This window comes from Barbatula barbatula, assembly GCF_947034865.1.
Source record: "Barbatula barbatula genome assembly, chromosome: 9".
NCBI lineage: Eukaryota > Metazoa > Chordata > Actinopteri > Cypriniformes > Nemacheilidae > Barbatula > Barbatula barbatula.
The window spans coordinates 13,046,403-13,064,666 of record NC_136772.1 but is presented as its reverse complement, the minus strand read 5'-3'; the positions used below and the strand labels follow the sequence as shown (position 1 = coordinate 13,064,666).

General features: G+C 39.8%; 1 protein-coding gene across 4 annotated transcripts; it reads left to right on the top strand.

The window, feature by feature from the left end:
- The first annotated feature begins 190 nt into the window (after positions 1–190).
- Positions 191–18,219, top strand: rif1 (replication timing regulatory factor 1). 4 transcript variants are annotated; one of them, XM_079464525.1, is made up of 36 exons: positions 191–364; positions 1,167–1,289; positions 1,611–1,689; positions 1,995–2,091; positions 2,172–2,302; positions 2,405–2,496; positions 2,611–2,800; positions 2,910–3,002; positions 3,084–3,222; positions 3,305–3,456; positions 3,603–3,717; positions 6,268–6,444; positions 7,765–7,875; positions 8,525–8,587; positions 8,681–8,781; positions 8,872–8,958; positions 9,713–9,786; positions 10,057–10,237; positions 10,312–10,419; positions 10,498–10,647; positions 10,724–10,835; positions 10,909–11,188; positions 11,272–11,314; positions 11,400–11,599; positions 11,688–11,781; positions 11,870–12,001; positions 12,089–12,231; positions 12,307–12,396; positions 12,468–12,528; positions 12,624–15,566; positions 15,645–15,767; positions 16,497–16,583; positions 16,688–16,803; positions 17,102–17,255; positions 17,343–17,463; positions 17,567–18,219. In XM_079464525.1, the coding sequence occupies exons 2-36, from the start codon at positions 1,177–1,179 to the stop codon at positions 17,785–17,787; spliced, it is 7,173 nt and encodes a 2,390-aa protein (XP_079320651.1). In that variant the 5' UTR covers positions 191–364; positions 1,167–1,176; the 3' UTR covers positions 17,788–18,219. The 4 variants fall into 4 exon arrangements, with proteins under 4 accessions (XP_079320651.1, XP_079320653.1, XP_079320654.1 ...); XM_079464527.1 differs by having other exon boundaries at positions 203–364; positions 10,724–10,823; XM_079464528.1 differs by having other exon boundaries at positions 229–364; positions 10,724–10,823; positions 12,627–15,566.
- Positions 18,220–18,264: the final 45 nt, after the last annotated feature.

The following is an 18,264-nucleotide window of genomic DNA, read 5'->3' as shown; positions in this document are numbered from 1 at the left end:
AGTTTTTAAGAGGACTTAAACACATTGCTTGCATATTTGAACGGTTGTTGAACACTTCTGCTAATGGTCAACACAACAAATAAATAAACGTTTAGATCGAATTGACTTTTCATTCAGAATCACCGGCTATTCAGTTCATGTATAATTCATGAGTAGGCGGAGATTACGTGGGGTTGAAGGTGACGTCCGCAGCGCGTAGTGTGTTTGGCGCCAGCATTTTCGCGGGGAGTGAGGAGTGGACGTACACAGCAACAACCTCGATCAGCGCTACGATTTCAATAAAAGCCCTTCTCCGATTTTTCTCATATAGAGCCCGTGTTGATGATATCGGCTTTACTTGTTGATAACTGTCTGCAGCCGTAAGGTGAGAGAGTCAGCACGTTATGCCTGTTGATAGGGGGCTGGGTGGGTAACACGATGAGGGTAACTAGCTCGCTAACTCTGGAGTCTTTGTAGGGCCAAGCTTCTTTTGACTAAATGGCTTTAAAACTCACTAGACGCCATGCTTTCTATCATTCGCAAGCGTTGATCGCTGCGATTGTTGTACTCGGTTTGGCCGCATGTTTTGAGTTGTGTGCTCGACACATTTGTACGGTAACTTAGCAATGATATTGTATCAATAAACTGATCTTTTGTCCGATATACACCCAGGGTGCATCACTGCCAACATCTGCGTGCTTGAATGCGAGTGCATTATAATGCCACGCTCATTTTTATCAATGTGTTTTGTGACAACGGATTGTGTATTGTCATTAGCTTCTCGCGCACCCTGCTAGCCACCGAACCACCACATGTAGGATCATAGGATGAATGTTGGGTTTTACTTTTCCTAAAGTGAATTCATGATTGATTTGCTCTATTAACCTTGTCAATAATGACTGAATTGACATCAGTTTTGTATTGAAACATTCATTAACTCCGAGATCTCATTTGCTTCCTTTAGTTTAGCAAGAGAACACGATGTTCCTGCACACAATAAGTTTCTCCAGCTCAATCTCACTACCAATAAAACATAAATATAGTAACAAATGTACTTCTTGGTTATGGATGTATTTATTTAGCAAAGGCGGACTGTGTTATTCACAGTACAGTGCTCCCCAATGTCTCAAACGTTTTGTGACATCACTTTGTATTGCATTGAGTTGATGTGTTTGCATGTCCTGCAGGGTTGTGAGGATGATGGCGGCGGTGCCTCTATCTAGTGCCAGCATCCTTCCACTTCTGGAGTGTCTAGAAGATGATGCAGCTGGGCTGTCGGAGCATACAGATGCCTACATCACCATAGCAAAGTAAGTGCTCACCCACTTTGACATCCGAGGCAGGACGGTTGGATAGTTTCTCTTTGGTCAACTGGCCTTTTGACCCATGTCCCTATGTACAAACAGTCAGTGTCCTATTTAGGTGCGAGGTTTCCCTGCTGAACATAAAAATGTGAGGTGACAGCCTCAGTCTCGATTTTTCGTATGGTCCTCCCGTTGCATTTGGTTAGGTCTAAAACCCGCTTGACACTTGATAGTGTTGAATATGTACACAAGCAGCAGTTGTGAGGTACCTTTTAAACGTGTTTTATACATGGTTATAAGCATGGTTGCTTCTTTCCTTTCTCTTAGCCGTCTCAATGGAGAGGAGGGACGTCAGTTTCTGCCTGTAATCGTAAAACATTTTACACGTCTTAGCAAAGTCCTTCTGGTAAGTGGGGGTACATAACTATTTAACACTCATGCATTGTCACTTTATTTGTGTATGCAATTGGGAATTTGGGTAGTCGACTTTTTAACCTCACGTGTGAACATTAGAAAACGAACTTAAAATCATATTGTTTCTAAAGTAAAATAGCATAAGAGAGATTAATCTTCTTTGCTGGTTTTTATCAAACTTTTTCTGTCACACTATAGGACACATGTACAGTTTGTTTGTCAATTATCCATTTACAGTTGTGTTTTATAACCAAAAATCGTTAGAACCAGCTGTTTAAATGAAAACATTTTTTATAGGTTCACATCTCAAGTGAGAATGAGGAACTGTGTCAAGCCGCTCTCCAGGCGTTGGGCTTCTGTGTCTTCCACTCACATATTGTTTCTGTTATCCCAGGTACACAAAAACTTTGGTTAGAATGCAAAAATAACGTCACGTATTGTCAGTTTTTGATGTATGTGTTTTTTATGCTGCAGCAAATGTTTCAGAAGAGGTATTGTCTACACTCTGTAATGTTGTGGTAAAGTCTAAAGAGAAATTTACATGCACCCGAGCATTATGGGTAATTTCCAAACAGAATTTCTCTCCAGAGGTGGTGGCCAAAAAGGTATGTTTAGCACGCATGGTCTATAAAAAAACGAAACGCATTTCTATTCTTATGTTTTAGTTTTTTAAGAATGTTTCACAATTTTTGCTTTTTACCTTTCAGACGCCAGAGATTCTCAAGAGCCTGGAGGCTATGCAGACCCGAGAAGTTCAGTCAATCCTAATTGATCATGAGTCTCTCAATGTCATCATAAGGTCAACATTTTCTCTTCTCGACGCTTTCTTTCCTTATGTTTGAAATACTCTAGTAAAGGTATTGTTGTGCTTCTGTGTCAGTATTAAAGAGGTGGGTTTTGTGATGAACTGCAGGTTGCTGGAGCAGGCACCGTCTCAGATGGCAGATGGAGCTGTGTGCTGGGCAAAGCTGGTTGTTCCTCTGGTGGTTCACTCTGCCAACAAAGTGCGCTTGCGTGCGGCAGCAGCCCTGGAGTTGGGCATGCCTCTTCTCCTGGAGAAACAACAGGAAGTGGCTGCCATTGTAGAGCCAATGATGTCCTCGGTAAGTGCAGATTCTCGATCTATCATATTGTTAAAACTGTTTTATGTTGCGCTCGTGTGAATATATAAATTGCAAGTAACAATGCTTTACTCGTGCTTTTGACCTTTAGATGCTCATCCCTGAAATGCAGAAACTGTTTTCTTCGAAGAATGAGACAAATATGCTGAAGCTCTGGCCTTTATTTGTAAGACTTCTGGGGAAGGTAGGACTTTTTGAAGCATCACTGCCAATCTCAGAAACTCAAACTGAAACTGTGTTACATTAAAGTAAATTCTTTTTTCAGTTGCTTCACAAAGGAGGTGCCTTCATTAACTCATTGCTATATTTGGAGGAGTTGGGTTTCCGAAGCTCCTCTCCTAATATAAAAAAGATTGCTTTCATTGCTTGGAAGAGTCTCATTGACAATTTTGCCCTTAATCCAGGCAAGTATTTATTTCTAAAATAGGGTGGATAACTCATGTTAATTCACAGGTTTATTAAGTTAAACATCTTTTTTTTTATCAGATATTCTGTGTAGCAGTAAGCGTCTGAAGCTGCTCTTGCAACCACTCATTTCCATCCATGTCCGGACTGAAGCTCTTGTTCTCACTAAACTAGAGGTTTGGTGGTATCTTGCGGTCAAACTTGGGCCAAACCTGGCAGCAAATTTTGAGCAGGTACCTATCACTGTTTTGATCGATGTCTGAATATTTTATAACCTGACAGATGTGTTTGTAATAGACTTACTCAAGGGGTTTGTTCCTTTCTGGTATTAAGGAGCTAAATGTTTTTCTGTTCATTTCTTCCTGTTCTTCTCTCGCAGGTTGGCATACCGCTGCTGCATAGCACACTTCCTTCAGATTCTCCATTGCAGCCCCCGGTCACACCTGCTCGAAACGCTAACCCAACCAATGGCACCCCTAACACCCCTAAAACAGGTACATCTGATGCAGTGAAACGTAAAGTCTTTACATTATAAAAGCAAATATGTTTGGAACAGCAGAACACATTAAGTCCAGAATGATTTAAATGTAGTTATCAAGGTCTGGTTGAACATGAGTGAATCTCAATTTCTGCCAATTTAATTAATCTTGAGTACCTACAGTAGGTAGTCAACCAGAAAGCTCTCTACCGCTGTGATGAGTGCTGCCGTTGGGTAAGGGCGGCAGGTAAAATAGATTTACATGTGAAACTGGTTCGAAATTTCCGCCAGGGGGCGCAAAGGGAGAGTTTGCACCTTCAGTACTTAACCACATGTACTGTGAAACAATGAAATTCAATGTGATAAAGGCATTATTACATGACAGGACGCAACATTTGAATTTGCGCTGAATTTGAATGATACAAAGCGATTACAGTTGCCTACACAACCGTCTTTCAGCCAATACATGAGGTCAAACGCGACGTTTCACTATTTTTATCATTATAAATGAAAGCGGCAGGGAGAAAGGAAACTTTTCAAAGCGAAAATGTAAATGTCAATCATTATTAAGAGCTAGAACGGAGGCCAGCGTGAAGACTTGAACGTATTTTCATATTTGCCACAATATCCACTTAATAGACCGTTTCATCGGCAGGCCTATTAAATGAAAGTGTGTATTGACCTGCGTTTAAATGACAAGCATTGAAATGTTTTAATTCTCTCCATGTCAGTAGGCTACAGGCGTTTAAAAACAGATTCCACTTCTCTGTTCACAGGTGTGAATGTCTCGCTTTTTTAAAAGAGCAGAGTTTAGAATTAATGTCTTGCCTGCAGGGCGACAAATAAACGTGAGACGGCATAACACTGATAAGAAACTCCAAACATAAACGAAACAGAACATCTTAGGCATATGTTTTTATAATCAAAATGCTAAAAAAATTTTTTTTTAATATTACATTTAACATTTTAATGACCTCTCGTTTAAATGACAAACAATTAAATGTTTTCATATCTTTATCAATACAGAACTTAATAAAGTAGCATAATTAAGGTAAAATTGCCTGTTTACATTTCAATCTATTTTTCAACTTCTCAATAAACACTTCTTTGGAGTTTTCGTGAGGTGGGCGTTGATGGAGTTTGTGTGAGAAGTTATAAAGAGTCTCTTTTAAAGTGCAGGCTTCAGACAACTCGAAAGTATTTGAAAGTAGCCTACCAACATTTATACGTGAATGTTTATAACTTAATCCTGCATTAACATCAAAAAACGCAGCTGTGTTTGCAGTGGTATTTATTCCTGCCTGCATTTGCCTGACAGTTATAAGAACACACTATTATAATAAAACAAATAACCATGCGCTGTCTCTTCTGTTCTTATTCGAGCAAACTGTTGAACCGTTCGATTGTTTTAAAGTTCCGTCCCTATTCGCGGGTAAGCTTTTATAATAAATGTATGTTTATTTAATGATAATCTCATTTCCACCACAGCGCAAACGCAATGAAGTTCAATATGACATTTTATAATAAACCCCTAAACTCTAGCCTCGCGCTGAGTGAAGATCTGTGAATAGACTGCCACTCAGCCGTAAACGAGAGTCAACACGGATTAAAAAAGACAGCGGCGATGGAAGGCTCATTTTGGTTGAGTACCTACTGTATAGAGTAGTATTGCATACTTCGTATCTTCAAAGAGTATTTAGTTTGATCACATTTATAAAAGAGATCGATCTCTTATCGCTGTATGATTATTTTCTAAATCAGACGACCTCCTGGGGGTGTACGAGGGGAGGAACTTAATCAAAAGCACACAATACATTAACCCTGCATAATGAAAAACTTCTAATGAATCATCAACAGTTGTTTACATTTTGCACGTATGTGACGATTGCAAACATAACGCTAGACGCATGACTTTGTTTCACTCAACGCGTGCGGTTCATGTCTGGCATCTTTTAGCACTGGGACCGCTCCATCTATCGGTTTCAAACGATCTGCAAATCCAACGTTATATCCACCGTTTATATTACATTCATCACAAAAAAATGCTATGAACAAACAAACACACCTCAACTTCTCTCACTATCGCAATAATAATGAGCCGCGGCTGCAGGCCCACAGCGCAGCCAATCTTGATTGTAAGCGGGTCTTTCTATCGTTTGCCAGTTGACGTGTGGGCGGGCTATTTCTATTGCATGCTTTAGGCATGCGTTTCCGGGAGAATAAGGGACTAAGGAAAGTTGTTACGTAATGGGTTTTCATGTTGGAAAAAACTTTCCAAAACCTATACGAACCTTGGGGGAGTGTATCGAGCACAGAAATACTACGTAATATGTCAAACTTATTTTCGACCATGTTAAGGATGAGAAGACTGCACGTTTAACATTGTTAATAAGTCAGAATGCATAAAACAGCATTCAATCACCCCTTTAAGATAAATGTACATCAAAGCTTTATTGCAGACACAGGTCCATACAGATTGCTCAATGATAGTTATAGTTTTTCTTAATTTTTTAATATCATTCTAGTTCCTCCTTGTGCTTATACTTTCACTTGGATTTCTTTTCAGGCATCCCATCTTGTAGCACGCCAAGCAGTACTCCTCGTATGAGTCTGAACAGCAGTATGCAGGCAACTCAGTCCTACCGTTCCATTCAGCTCCTGGGGCTTGAGATGCTTCTGCACTGGTTCATGGGTCCAGAAGTCACAGTCACAGCTGCTAAAGAAAATCTTCAGCTCAGCCTAGGTATCCATGCACATAGTAATCAATAACTCACAATTCTTTCTCGATTATTGATCAATAATCATAAGTTATGATAACCTGGATGGCTTTTTACCGAACAACGACATAACTAGCTGGTTAACCACCATAGTACGATGTAGGGCTGCGTGATATATTAATCTTGATTCAGACTAACTATCAGGTCTATATTGATTCTGTTTCATGCACAGCTCTCCTGTGAAATATGTCTCTTTGATCAGTAGGAAGTACTGGTCGATCTGAAATCACTACGAGATTCAATGAGTCGTATATTATAAATATACTATATTTTATATATATATCATGAAAATACCTGAATAGGTTTTAAGAACAGCGATAGAATATGACCATTGACATTTCCTGGAACTTCAAGTGCAGAAATACAAAAGAAACTTGCACGCTGCTGGTCGGAAGAGAGAGAGGGACTCACAAGCGCCTGTCTGCTCCCAATCTGTGTTTGAGCTGCCCGTCACGCATCTGAGTTACATCGACCAATGATAAATAGACAATAATTCATAAAACTACATATATTGTATTTATCAATCATGTACATTAAACATTTGAAAATGTATTTAAAACACAAAATGTAAATTAATATATAGAGTTTTCTGTCGTGTACCACTAGTGGTAAGCGTCCCACAGTTTGAGAACCACTGTCCTAGAGCACTTAGTCACCATGACATGGAAGTTGTGATGGACTTGTTTTCCGTATCGTGAAGTGTATCCAAAAGTGAAAAGGCTTCTGAAATTTGATGGGCTTCTGAAGTTTCATGGGCTTTATTTTGCCCTTCCCTTTTTGATTGGTTTGTTGCAAAGTTGGGCCACTAGGGGAGGTCTAAAAATGCCTGGCCATTGGAAAGTCAGTATAGTCCCCTACCTCTTTTGTTGCTGATGTCATGTGGTGAAGAGTTGTTGTTTAGAGGGTGAGAGGAGCTTAACGTTTTTTTATTAAATATTACAAGTCCAAATAAATAAATAAAAATAATGGTGTGCACGGATAAATTATTTATAAAAACTCAACCCATGCGCTTAAAACTCAAGCGCATGAGCACTTAAAAAAACAGCACTTCTGTTTTCTTGACAAACTAAAAGATTTAAAATATATATATATAAGTTCTATATATTGAGTGATCTTGCTTGCTTTGCTCAAAAGCGGGATGCATATAAGTCTACATGTCATGATAAAAAGAAACTATCCTGTAGTCATCTTACAGTTGTAACTGACTTTATGAAATGGGTTTTTGACTTTCAAAGGCTATTAGATATCAAAGTTAACTTTCATTTGTTTTTTAATGTGTTTTTTAGAACCCCTGACGCACTCGCTCTTCACCAGTCACTCATACTTTAGCAGACATGCCACCACTCTCATCTCCGCTGTCAAAGAAGGCTTCAGCGCTGTGGGAAAACATGCTCCAGGTATTACAAATCATAATGGTATCTACATAAGTCTCCGTTTTTCTGTTTTCTTGATCTTTTTGAAGAAATTATCTAAACATTCAAATCTTAATGGAACCGTTCACCCAAAAATGAAAACTCTTCATTTACTGATTTCTTCCACATCTGTATGAAGTTCTTCATTCTGATGAACACCGAGAAAGATATTTGGAAGAATGCTTGTAACCATACAGTTCTTGGTTACCATAGTAGGAAAAAGATCTTCGTACATTTATTTTTTCTGTTGAACAAAATACATTTTGAAGAATGTAGGAAGCAAACTGTTCTGCGGCACTTTTGACTACTATTGATATATTCATACTATGGTAGTCAATCTTCCAAATATTATTTTCTGGGTTCACCAGAACAAAGAAATGTATACAGACTTTGAACAACTCGAGGCTAAGTAAGTGAACACAATAAAAATTTTTTGGTGAACTTTCCTTTTAACTTTCCCATGTTATAGTTATAGTTGTCATCTTTAAACGTCCTAATATTAGCTTAATCTCCCTGAGTCCATACACAATCTAAGAACCACGTTTTCATAATAATAAAGGCAATTCAGTGCGTGTAAGTAAATATTATCTTGGCATTATTTCAATTTGTCAGCTTCTGATTTATCTCTTCACAGAATCTCTTCTCAGTCTTGTTTGGAGCAATCTGATTCGTTTTGTTAGCACAACAATAGAAGCAGGTAGGATGGTAAAACTCCCCGTAAAAGAAAGATTACTTGCAATGGATTGACATTCTGTCTGTTAATTTCGAGTGCTTTTGTTCCCCGCAATAGGTAATAAGAAAGAGCGTCAGGGTTCAGAGGTCCTCACTCTTCTTCTCCAGGCTCTCCAGGCCGTCCTGTCTTCAGATGTTCTGCCAGCTGAGCGTGCACTGGTAAGATGGCGCTTCATGGTGAAAATGACCCATGAACATTGCCTCTACAAAAGAATTGTTGTTGCTTAACCTGTTGTCTGCTTGCTGCAGCTTTTGTTGGAAGCTTCAGTAAAGGGAATACCTCAGAAAGTTCTTGGTTCTGCAGCTTATCAAGTTGCAAACATGGATGTTTTGAACGTAAGTCCCCTTGTGGTGAAAATCAAGTTAATGTTATTTATTTGTCTATGTGGTTTTTAATATCCTTTAAGATAAATCATGTTCAAATTTGACGGTTTAAAAAAATTTTGTTTGAAACTGCCTGTCTATATGACATTATAATCCTGTAACCAATCACGTTAACAGATTGGAGTTAAAGATATGTAAGGAGGATGCATTGTTTAAGTGCTAAATCTATAGCTCCTGTTTAAGCTCTGCTTCTGCAACACGAGAAGTCAAATGATGCATCTATGTACCTATAATCAAAAATAAGATCAGGTCGTATACGGGTCATTTGGCACCAGCTATCTCACAAATTTGCGGTGCGTGTCGGAAGAGGCAGGCTGCATGTCGGGCTAATCCGTCTATCCGTGGCCAATAAAGCTTCCTGCGGCGCTCCAGTATCGCTGCGTTCAGGAAGGATTCCGACTTTGAGGCGTTCTGTCGTAATCCCGCCTCCTCAGCCAAGCGCACGAACCAAATGTCTGAATCTCCGGTTCCTCTCGTACTGAGCAGGATTACTGTCGCAACAACACTGCATCAGTAGGGTAAAACTAACCTGTCTCCGTTTTTACTGTTGTCTTTCACAACTAATGTGAGGTTAGTTTATAATCTTAAACATTGGGTGATGTATCAGCATCAGAAAAGATAAATACTTGCAAACATGAGTATTCTGTACTCATCGAATATTGAAAATGTGTAAATGTTCTCATAGATTTTTCCACATCTTTTCCAGGGCACACCAGCACTTTTCTTAATACTGCTTTTCTTCAACAATAGCCAGGTCTCAACGTTTCTTGAAGATGAGAGGTGAGGACAGACTTGGATTTATTACGCCCACAACAAAACTTTTCAGCAAAATGTATTGGAGAAATGTACTTCAAAACACATTGGAGGTGCACGATAATAAAAGTCTCACTATTGCAATGGGTTCATGTAACGTAAATGAACGCAGAAGGCATCCATTAAGAATCAAAAGCAAGTCAGGACCATATAATAATAAACAGCTTGTTGCTATTAGGTGCCAATTGTTTTCTGTAGTATTGTTCAGGTGACGCTAATATTTCTGTGGTCCCGTAGGTTTTTCACAAGCCTGGAGACTCTTGTGAGCTGTGGGTTTTGTGGTCCTACATCCCCTTTGACCTTTGGAGAGGCTGTTTTGGGAGCACTTAGTGGGATCGTGGAGGCTGTTAAGAGCAAGAAACAGCTCTGGAGGATGTGGAGTGTTGTTGTTAACCTTCTATCTGACACCATAACTCAGGTACCGAACCAAAATCTTCCATCATCGTTTCAGTTCAGTGCTTTTTATTAAGAAAATCAATTGTTCCAACGCAGACCAATGAAGTGAATCAAGGAGATGCTTTGGAGCATAATTTCAGTGCCATTTACAGTGCCTTGATGTTCCCTGTCGTTCACCTGTTGCCTGGTTCAGCCCTACCCCAGGTCAGTATCTGGCTTTCATTCAAATTATTTTGGCCTGTATTGTGTAATTAATGATGAATCCTCTGTTTTTGTTGATAGACAACGCAGAAGAGCATGATGAGTACCTGGTCCAAGCTTTATAAGGCTTTCGCCCGATGCTCAGCTTTGGTGGCCACGGCGGAGGAAAACGTATGCTGCGAAGAGCTGTGTGCCAAGATATCTGCTTCTCTAGATAGTGAGGCTTTGAAGGTAAGTGAGCTTTTAAAACACAATTGGTATATAAATGTTGAGTATTATGTTTGTCTTCATGGTTTTCTTTTTTTAGAATCTGCTTGTGCTGGATGCATTAGCAAATATCTTGCTGGTCATAGTGGAGAGTCTGGACTTTTCTCCTTACACCCCACAGTTCCAGCAGAAGCTCAAATGTAAAGTTTTTCGTAAGTTATAACTTTTTTGTTCTCTCTGCTGTTTAATGGTAATGTTTTACCATGTCCCTTTCTTAACCCACAGCTCCTCGGACACCCTTGGGCTGGGTCCGGAAGAGAAGCAAATCTCTGGGCAATCTTTCCACCTTTCACAGTCTTCTGATACAGACTTTAGATGCGTTTTTAGCTCTGAACCCCTCAGAAGCATCTGCAGAAGCTACTGCTGGTATTTTAAATGGACTTGCCTTGACGCTCATTGCCATCATGTCTATTCTTTTCACCAACATCACATTGCCCGCATACATACAAGAGATACTGTCCACTATCACACAACCTCTCGCACGTCTCTATGAACAATACTCAAGGTGTGTTGGTGTTTCTCTTGTTTAATACTTTGGACATCTTTTATATCCCTTGACTAACGGTGGATGTATCTTTTAATTAAAAGTTTTGATGAAGAGTCAAAGTCTGATGTCACAGTAGGACCCAAGGTAAGTGTTTAATCATCATTGGATCTAATGTCATAGTTTAATTGGTTCGGTTTGTTTGATAACCTCTGTATCATTTGTTGTATAGTTGGAGAAACTGGCATCAGACTTGCTTGGATGCCTTCAGACGCACTCAACATTGCACGACGATGAACTGCTTACGGTGTTGTCGCCATGGCTTTGTGTGCTTTTCCTACACAAGATCAAGCAAATTCGCACGGTGGTCACTCATTTCTGGAATGCCACATTTGGAAATGCAGTCACATTGACTTACCCTGAACCTCTCAGGTATGTTTTTGAGGTAGTGCAAAATTTGTACGTTTTGGTTTATGGCAATTTCTTTAAGTGACAAGATTTTTTTTTACTTTTTCTTAAGGGTCGTTTTAAGTCAGGCCAAGCAGAAGGCTCCTTTGATTTTACCTGGATTTGAAGCTGTTGATAATCCTGACGATTTCAGTGGACAGTATACGGTGTGTGTTTAGTATGTTCTTGATTCAAAAGTTTTTTTCCCCCTGTTGGTTTAAAACCACTTACTAAAAGCATATGATCTGTGATTAGAGTGAGAGTTCTCAGATGGATCCTCAGATTAGCGGTGTGAAGGTCACCTCTGTGGGGAAAAGGGACTCCCTTCTGGCTAGGGCAGAAGAGCTGAAAGGAAGAGGCACTGTTTCTGCAACAAAGCCTGTATCTGTAAGCATGATTGATTTAAAATAAATATATATTTTTATTTTAATGCTTTTGCTAAAAATCTAAGCGAAGTTGCTATCTACTTTCAAGATGAGGCTGGATTTTGGATCCCCTAAACCCCAGAGACGTGAAGCTATTGAAGAAGAGGCATCTGTAGATTTTGTTTTTATTCCCCCTGAGACAAAGGAAAGAGTGCTGACTGAACATCAGAAAGAAGTCAAAAGGACAAAACGGTAAGTGTGATTTTCGTTGTTAATAATTAATGTATTTAAAAAATGCTAATTTCTTATAATTTTGTTTACCCTAAGGGTTGATATTCCTGCCCTGTACAATAATTTGGATGCCTCTATGGACACTTCAGCCTTCACACAATACACTCAAAGTCAGGAAGATTCCATGTATGTATTAACCTCATACTGTTTCAATATTATTAACCGTAGAATTTTTATTAATCAAACTTTCTTTTCAGAGACAAACTGACAACAGATGAAAATGATAAACATAAGGAAGAGGTTACGGTTCAGTTAGAGGTGAATTATTTTTTGGTCTTGATTTCTGAAAGAACTGCATGCATGGATTTTATTAACTGCATTATTGGGTTCTAAAGTTGTTTCCTTTCCCCAAGGAGGTTGGCCCACTTGAGGAACCAACCACAGATGTTAAAACAGCTCAAGATGGCGCCACACCAGAGACCAGTGAAACACCCGAGAAAGCTACACAGGATGAAAAACTAATTTCAGGAAAGATGGAGACACCATCTAGTGACGTCTCTGATGCGAGTGGGCATGAGAAAACCGGATCGGAGGCGTCCAGCCCTAACGTTTCAAGTTCTTCTGATATGATATCAGGTACCCCGCCTAAATCCAACAGCAGACGGCAGTCTTTCATAACCCTTGAGAAATATGTTGAGGGAAAGCCAGCGAGTCCCATGAGTGAAACTACATTCACTGGTCCACTAACCCGAAAATCAAACAGACTGGATTCTTCAAAAGCATCGCAATCCTCTCCACATGACTCTCTTGACTCGCAACCTCTGACTTCGGAGAACTCGCAAAAATACAAAGAGCTTGGCACCACGGAGTTGTCTGCTCCGAAGGAGCAAGAAATAGAAGAAGATGAGATTAAATCAACAAGGCATCCTTGTGAAGGAACAGATGAGGAAGAGGAAGATGTAGTTCCTGATACCCAGAACCAAATATCCGAAGCAGTGCTGGATAACAACGACAGTCCAGTGTCCAAAACCAACAAAGAAGCATCGGTGAAATCTGATAAAGCCTCTTCCGCAGAAGATTCACAGACCCTTTCTCAAACTTCTAGTCAAGAACGAAGAAGGTCAAGCAGACGTCGTAGTAAACCTCTTCGCCCAGGTGAAGAGCCATCGGACAAGAAGCTGAACTCTAGCAAATGTGATGAAACAGGCAGTCAGGGTTTAGGTTCTTCACCAACAAATACACAGAAGCTCGTTCCAACTCCCACTAATTCAACAAATAGCACTTTGCCGGGAAGAGGCAGGAGAAGTAAGATTCTGGAGGACTCTAAAGTTGAAGGTGACCAGCCAAAAAGTAAAAGAGGAAAAGGAGAGCTTAAATGGACTGATTCACAGATTTCGGAATCTTCACAGGTAACGGATATTTGTGGTCATGAAGAGCTTAGCCAGACTGAGTCATCCAAAGAGAGACTGTCACCTCTCAATGAGTCTCAGAGTCTGTCACCAGGCCGATCTATGAGGAAGACTAGACTGCACAGCAATCTCGAGGGTTCCACAGACAAGAAAGAAAAAGATCAAAATAATTCTCAAAACACTACATCCAATTTGAGGAGGAGTCTTTCACAAACAGTTTCCAGTACAGAGACCGATAGCCAGCAAACTGGCAGATTGAGAAGAACAAGACGGTCGGTTGCATCTGAATTGGACGCTGCTGGATTACAGACCAAAGATAAGACTGTAACGGAAGATCAAAAAGGGCAGGATGCAGGTGAGAAAAACTCCCAAACGTTTTTCAAGGGAAGGGCTACAAGACGGAGACACACAGAGGGAGACGTGAACTCTGTAACTTCTGAGGATTCACAGGCTGAGGAGTTAGATTCCTCTCAAGCACATGGTAGATACAGAACTCGAAGATTGTCTAAAGGTTTGCTGTCACCAACTGACAATACAGACTCTGATAGCAAAGTTGGGCCAAGGCCTAAAAAGAGGCCACGTAATCCTTTACCCACAGAGGTGTTACCGTGCACCGCAGATGCTCCAGAGATGCAGGTTGAGGAACATGTTCAAGTTTCAATGGAGACCTCTGCATCCCAGGATGGGGCAGACCCTGAACCTAGTTTAGATGGTGTCTCTGTAACTGAGTCCAAAGAACTTGGTGATGAAAAGATGCCTGTGACTGAGATTGTAAATAATGAACTTAATTCCTCTGAAAAAGAAATCTATACACAGAGCAAGAGTGAAACAGAATTGAAGATGGAAGAGGATACAGAGAAAAAGGAGACCGTTCCTTCACCCTCAGTTTTCTCATCGATAGACATACAGACAAAGTCATCTTCGCAAGATCATTCAGTGGGAGCTGTAGATTCAAATTTGAAGATTTTTCATAAGTGCCCTCATACCAGAGGACGGGGTCGTGGTCGCAGACGTTCCAGAAACTGTAACTGCTTTTCAAAAAGTCATGCCGCGCAAGAAGGTGATTTAAAAGAATCGCAGGATGAGAAAAATGAGCAGGTTCCACTTGACGCCAACGGCTTGACCTCACAACCCGAGGCCAGTCCCATGTCTGTATCAGATGAAAATGAATGCACAACCCAAGATACTGCAGCTGTGCAGTCATCTTTATCCTCGCCAGATCAACTCCCTTCTGAGATGTTGTCTTCTGAAAGCTCTAGTGATAAACTTGATGTAGTTGTATCTGAAGCAAAGGAAGAAGGACCAAACTTGGAATTTGTGGGAAAACCAATGGATGAATCCAGCAAGGAGATTATAGAAGTCCATGAGCTGAATCAGTCCGAGGGTTTAGAAATCACAAACATTCAACAGCACAAAGATGGAGTGGATAGTTCTGAAAACGCTTCAGGAAGTCAAGAAACACTTCAGAGTTCAACACCTCAGGACACATCTCCAAGCAAAGCTCATCCAGTAGAAGATGCACCAGTATGCCAAGAGCAACTAGAGTCCTCTCATGTCCAGCAGGAAGATGCTGTCAACGCTGCGATGAAAGAAATTGAAGATCTTGATGTTGCAGAGAATAGTGGAGAAGCAAATGAACTAGGCAAGGATGTTGCTTGTGTTGAGAACGATGGTGTAGATACCCAGATAGAAAAGCAGGATCTGTCTACAGATGTTCAAGAAGCTGCATTTGATGCTGTCAAGGAATCATCCACCTCTGATGTCTGCTTAGATTCTCCACCCAAACCTAAATTCTTAGACACTTTAGCTGGTGAACTAGAGCCTGGACAGAGCCCAAGCAGAAGTAAAACTTGTGTATGGTCACCATCCGCTTCCCCATCCACCAGCATTCTGAAGAAGGGACAGAAGAGAGCGTGTGATGAAGATACTCCCTCCCCTCTTCTAAAGGTTTTTAATAGTGTTCCTAAATGATCAAATCATGGTTTCATTTCTGCAAACCATACACAATCTATTTTTTTTCCACAGTCTCGTCGAGTGTCTTTTGCGACTCCAATATACCAACAGGAACTGGCTGACGACATTGATCGACGTAGTCCAGTTATTCGCACAAGCTCACCGAGGTCAAAATTCTTGAATGCACAGCCAAAGGTAAATGTATTGAAATTAAATGATTTATGCATACCCTGATAGGACAAATACATCTGTTTGATGTCTGCATTTACAGCTGCAAGACAGGTTTTTGTTTGGTTGTTTTGTATGGAATACGCCTCTGATATACCTACTGTCGGATGTCATACAAGCCAAGTTTCCATCCAAAGTTGCGAATGTAGCTTATGTACAAAATTGGAATATGGCATCTTTGCAAATAAGCACTGTTTCCATGCAACCAGTCAACCGTCACTTCCTAATAAACTGCTGCTAAATATCAGTAAGAGAAACCATTGAATATAATTATATTTGCGCAAGCAGATAACTTAACACTATAAATGCAGTGATTTGTGGGTGCCAGCTGTTTGGGAACAACACAATGCATTAACCCTTTATGCAAAAATGAAAAACTACCTCAAGCGAGCGTGTAAACTTTTTTGCGAATTAAGGGTTTTTAATTCGAAATGTAGCTTTTCTATCACTCGTTTCTGATGCGAACTTTAAAAGGTGAATAAAACCAGAGTAATGGAAACCCGGTTATAGATATCTAGATGATGTTTATAATTTAGAATGTAAAACTGCCTTTTCTAATATGTTTTTACACCACAGATCTTTAGCAGACATCTATCAGACGTACTTGTGCTTTTTGGGTATTTTTAAAATTGCAACTAATAAACATTTCTTTTGAGGGGTTTTGTTAAATGTGTCGTCTGAATGTGCTGTTTTCAGTACATCACTACGCCTACGAAAGGCTCTTCATGTTTTAGCCCACGTAACCTCAGAAGCCCTGGATACAAAAGTTCAAAGAAATGTTTGGTATGTTTTGTTTTTTACATATACTGCAATATACAGATGGTCACAAGTTGTTTGCTAAATATTAGTTCAGTTTGAGAACTGAATCTGTTTGTTTTAAATGACAGATTTCAGAGATGAGTCAGGAGCCACGGCCTATTGCTAAGGATTGTGTTTACCCAGCACTGGTTGGCTGCTCTACTCCTGTAGAGGCTGTTTTACCACAGATAACCTCCAACATGTGGTAAGCTCTTTTTGGGACATCTGTATGGCTTTCTATTGATAAAATCATACTTTCAGGTCTCTGAAACAAAGGTATGAAGTTATAAAGTAGAACTATGACTCCCTTTACCCATTATATGAGTTGAAGTTGATATGAGTTTAAGAATTGCATCTGGCAAACTGCTTGGTGATAATTTTGTGTAATTTCATTTAAAGTTTGCTTTGAAAGAACCTTAAAGATTTGTGATATCTGTTAAAGGATGTTTTGTTGTGAATGAATGTGATTGACATACAAATGTTTTTTTTCGGTATGTGTTTAGGCCTCGTGGCTTTGGTCAGCTTGTTCGTGCCAGGAACATTAAAACTGTTGGAGACCTAAGTGCCCTCACCCCTACTGAAATCAAGTCACTTCCTATACGCTCACCTAAGCTGTCCAACGTGAGGAAAGCACTTAAAACATATTACGAACAACAGGTAGTGTATATCTAATATTTGCGTTTACATTCACCTTTATGATGCAAGGCCCATTCTGACATTCACATGTCACATTTGACCACACAGAGAAAAGGGCGTTCTGATGAACTGAAGAGTTTTGACGAAATGGAGAAAATGACTTCCGAGCCGGGAGACATGGAGCTACCACAAAACCAAGATGAGGAAAAAACACCAGCAGAGCCTAAAGGTGAAATATTTTCTTTGGTTGTAGGTACTGAATTTGAGGACTTGAATTTATAATGGGCACACATTCGCACAACCTGACTTTTTTTTTTCTCATGTTTTTGCAGATGACAAACAATCAGACACCAGTGTAGATTCAGGACCGACGGCTGATGATTTGCTGTCAGATGTTGTAGCTCTTGGTGGACGGTTAACTTCAGAGGCACTTGGTCGCTGTTCACCCAACCAGCTGGGCCTGATGCATGAACATCTCAGTGGAATTATGAGAAACATCGTAGCTCAATTTCAGTCCCGCCTGCTGACTAATCTTGATGATAGCTTGCCATGAGGACATCACTTTTACCTTCAAGACTTGAGTTTTAACTTGGAGACTCACATTGGACTGCTCGTTCAAGTTTTATCTTGGATTTTAGATTAGATTAAATTCAAATTATGATCTTTCCGAGAATAGACTTTAATGGCCAATAGGCATTTATATTGCTTAAGTGCGTGTTGAATAGTATCTTATGTATTTTATCGAATTATTTTTAAGATTGTAAATTGTGCTGAGACACCAAGGTAACCTTTTTTTAAGAAAAATAAAGTTATAGTATTAATAAAATTATTTTACATTTGTTAGTTTTTTCAATAACTTTTACACCTCAAACTAACCAGCCTATATTACAGTAATACTTTCTGAAAAGTGTTAAAGTCAATTACAAAATTCACATTTGTTTTTAATGTGAGCCTGCTGCAGAAACATTAAAGGCCATTGCACATCAAGTCCGATATTTCAGAATGTTCAATAATAAATACGAACTCGCGC

Excerpts from the sequence above, each read along its gene's own strand:
- rif1 (XM_079464525.1), top strand. The coding sequence starts at position 1,177 with ATGATGGCGGCGGTGCCTCTATCTAGTGCCAGCATCCTTCCACTTCTG. Across the intron at positions 10,648-10,723 it reads TAGATAGTGAGGCTTTGAAG|AATCTGCTTGTGCTGGATGC; the intron begins GTAAGTGAGCTT and ends TTCTTTTTTTAG. Across the intron at positions 15,567-15,644 it reads CTCCCTCCCCTCTTCTAAAG|TCTCGTCGAGTGTCTTTTGC; the intron begins GTTTTTAATAGT and ends TTTTTTCCACAG.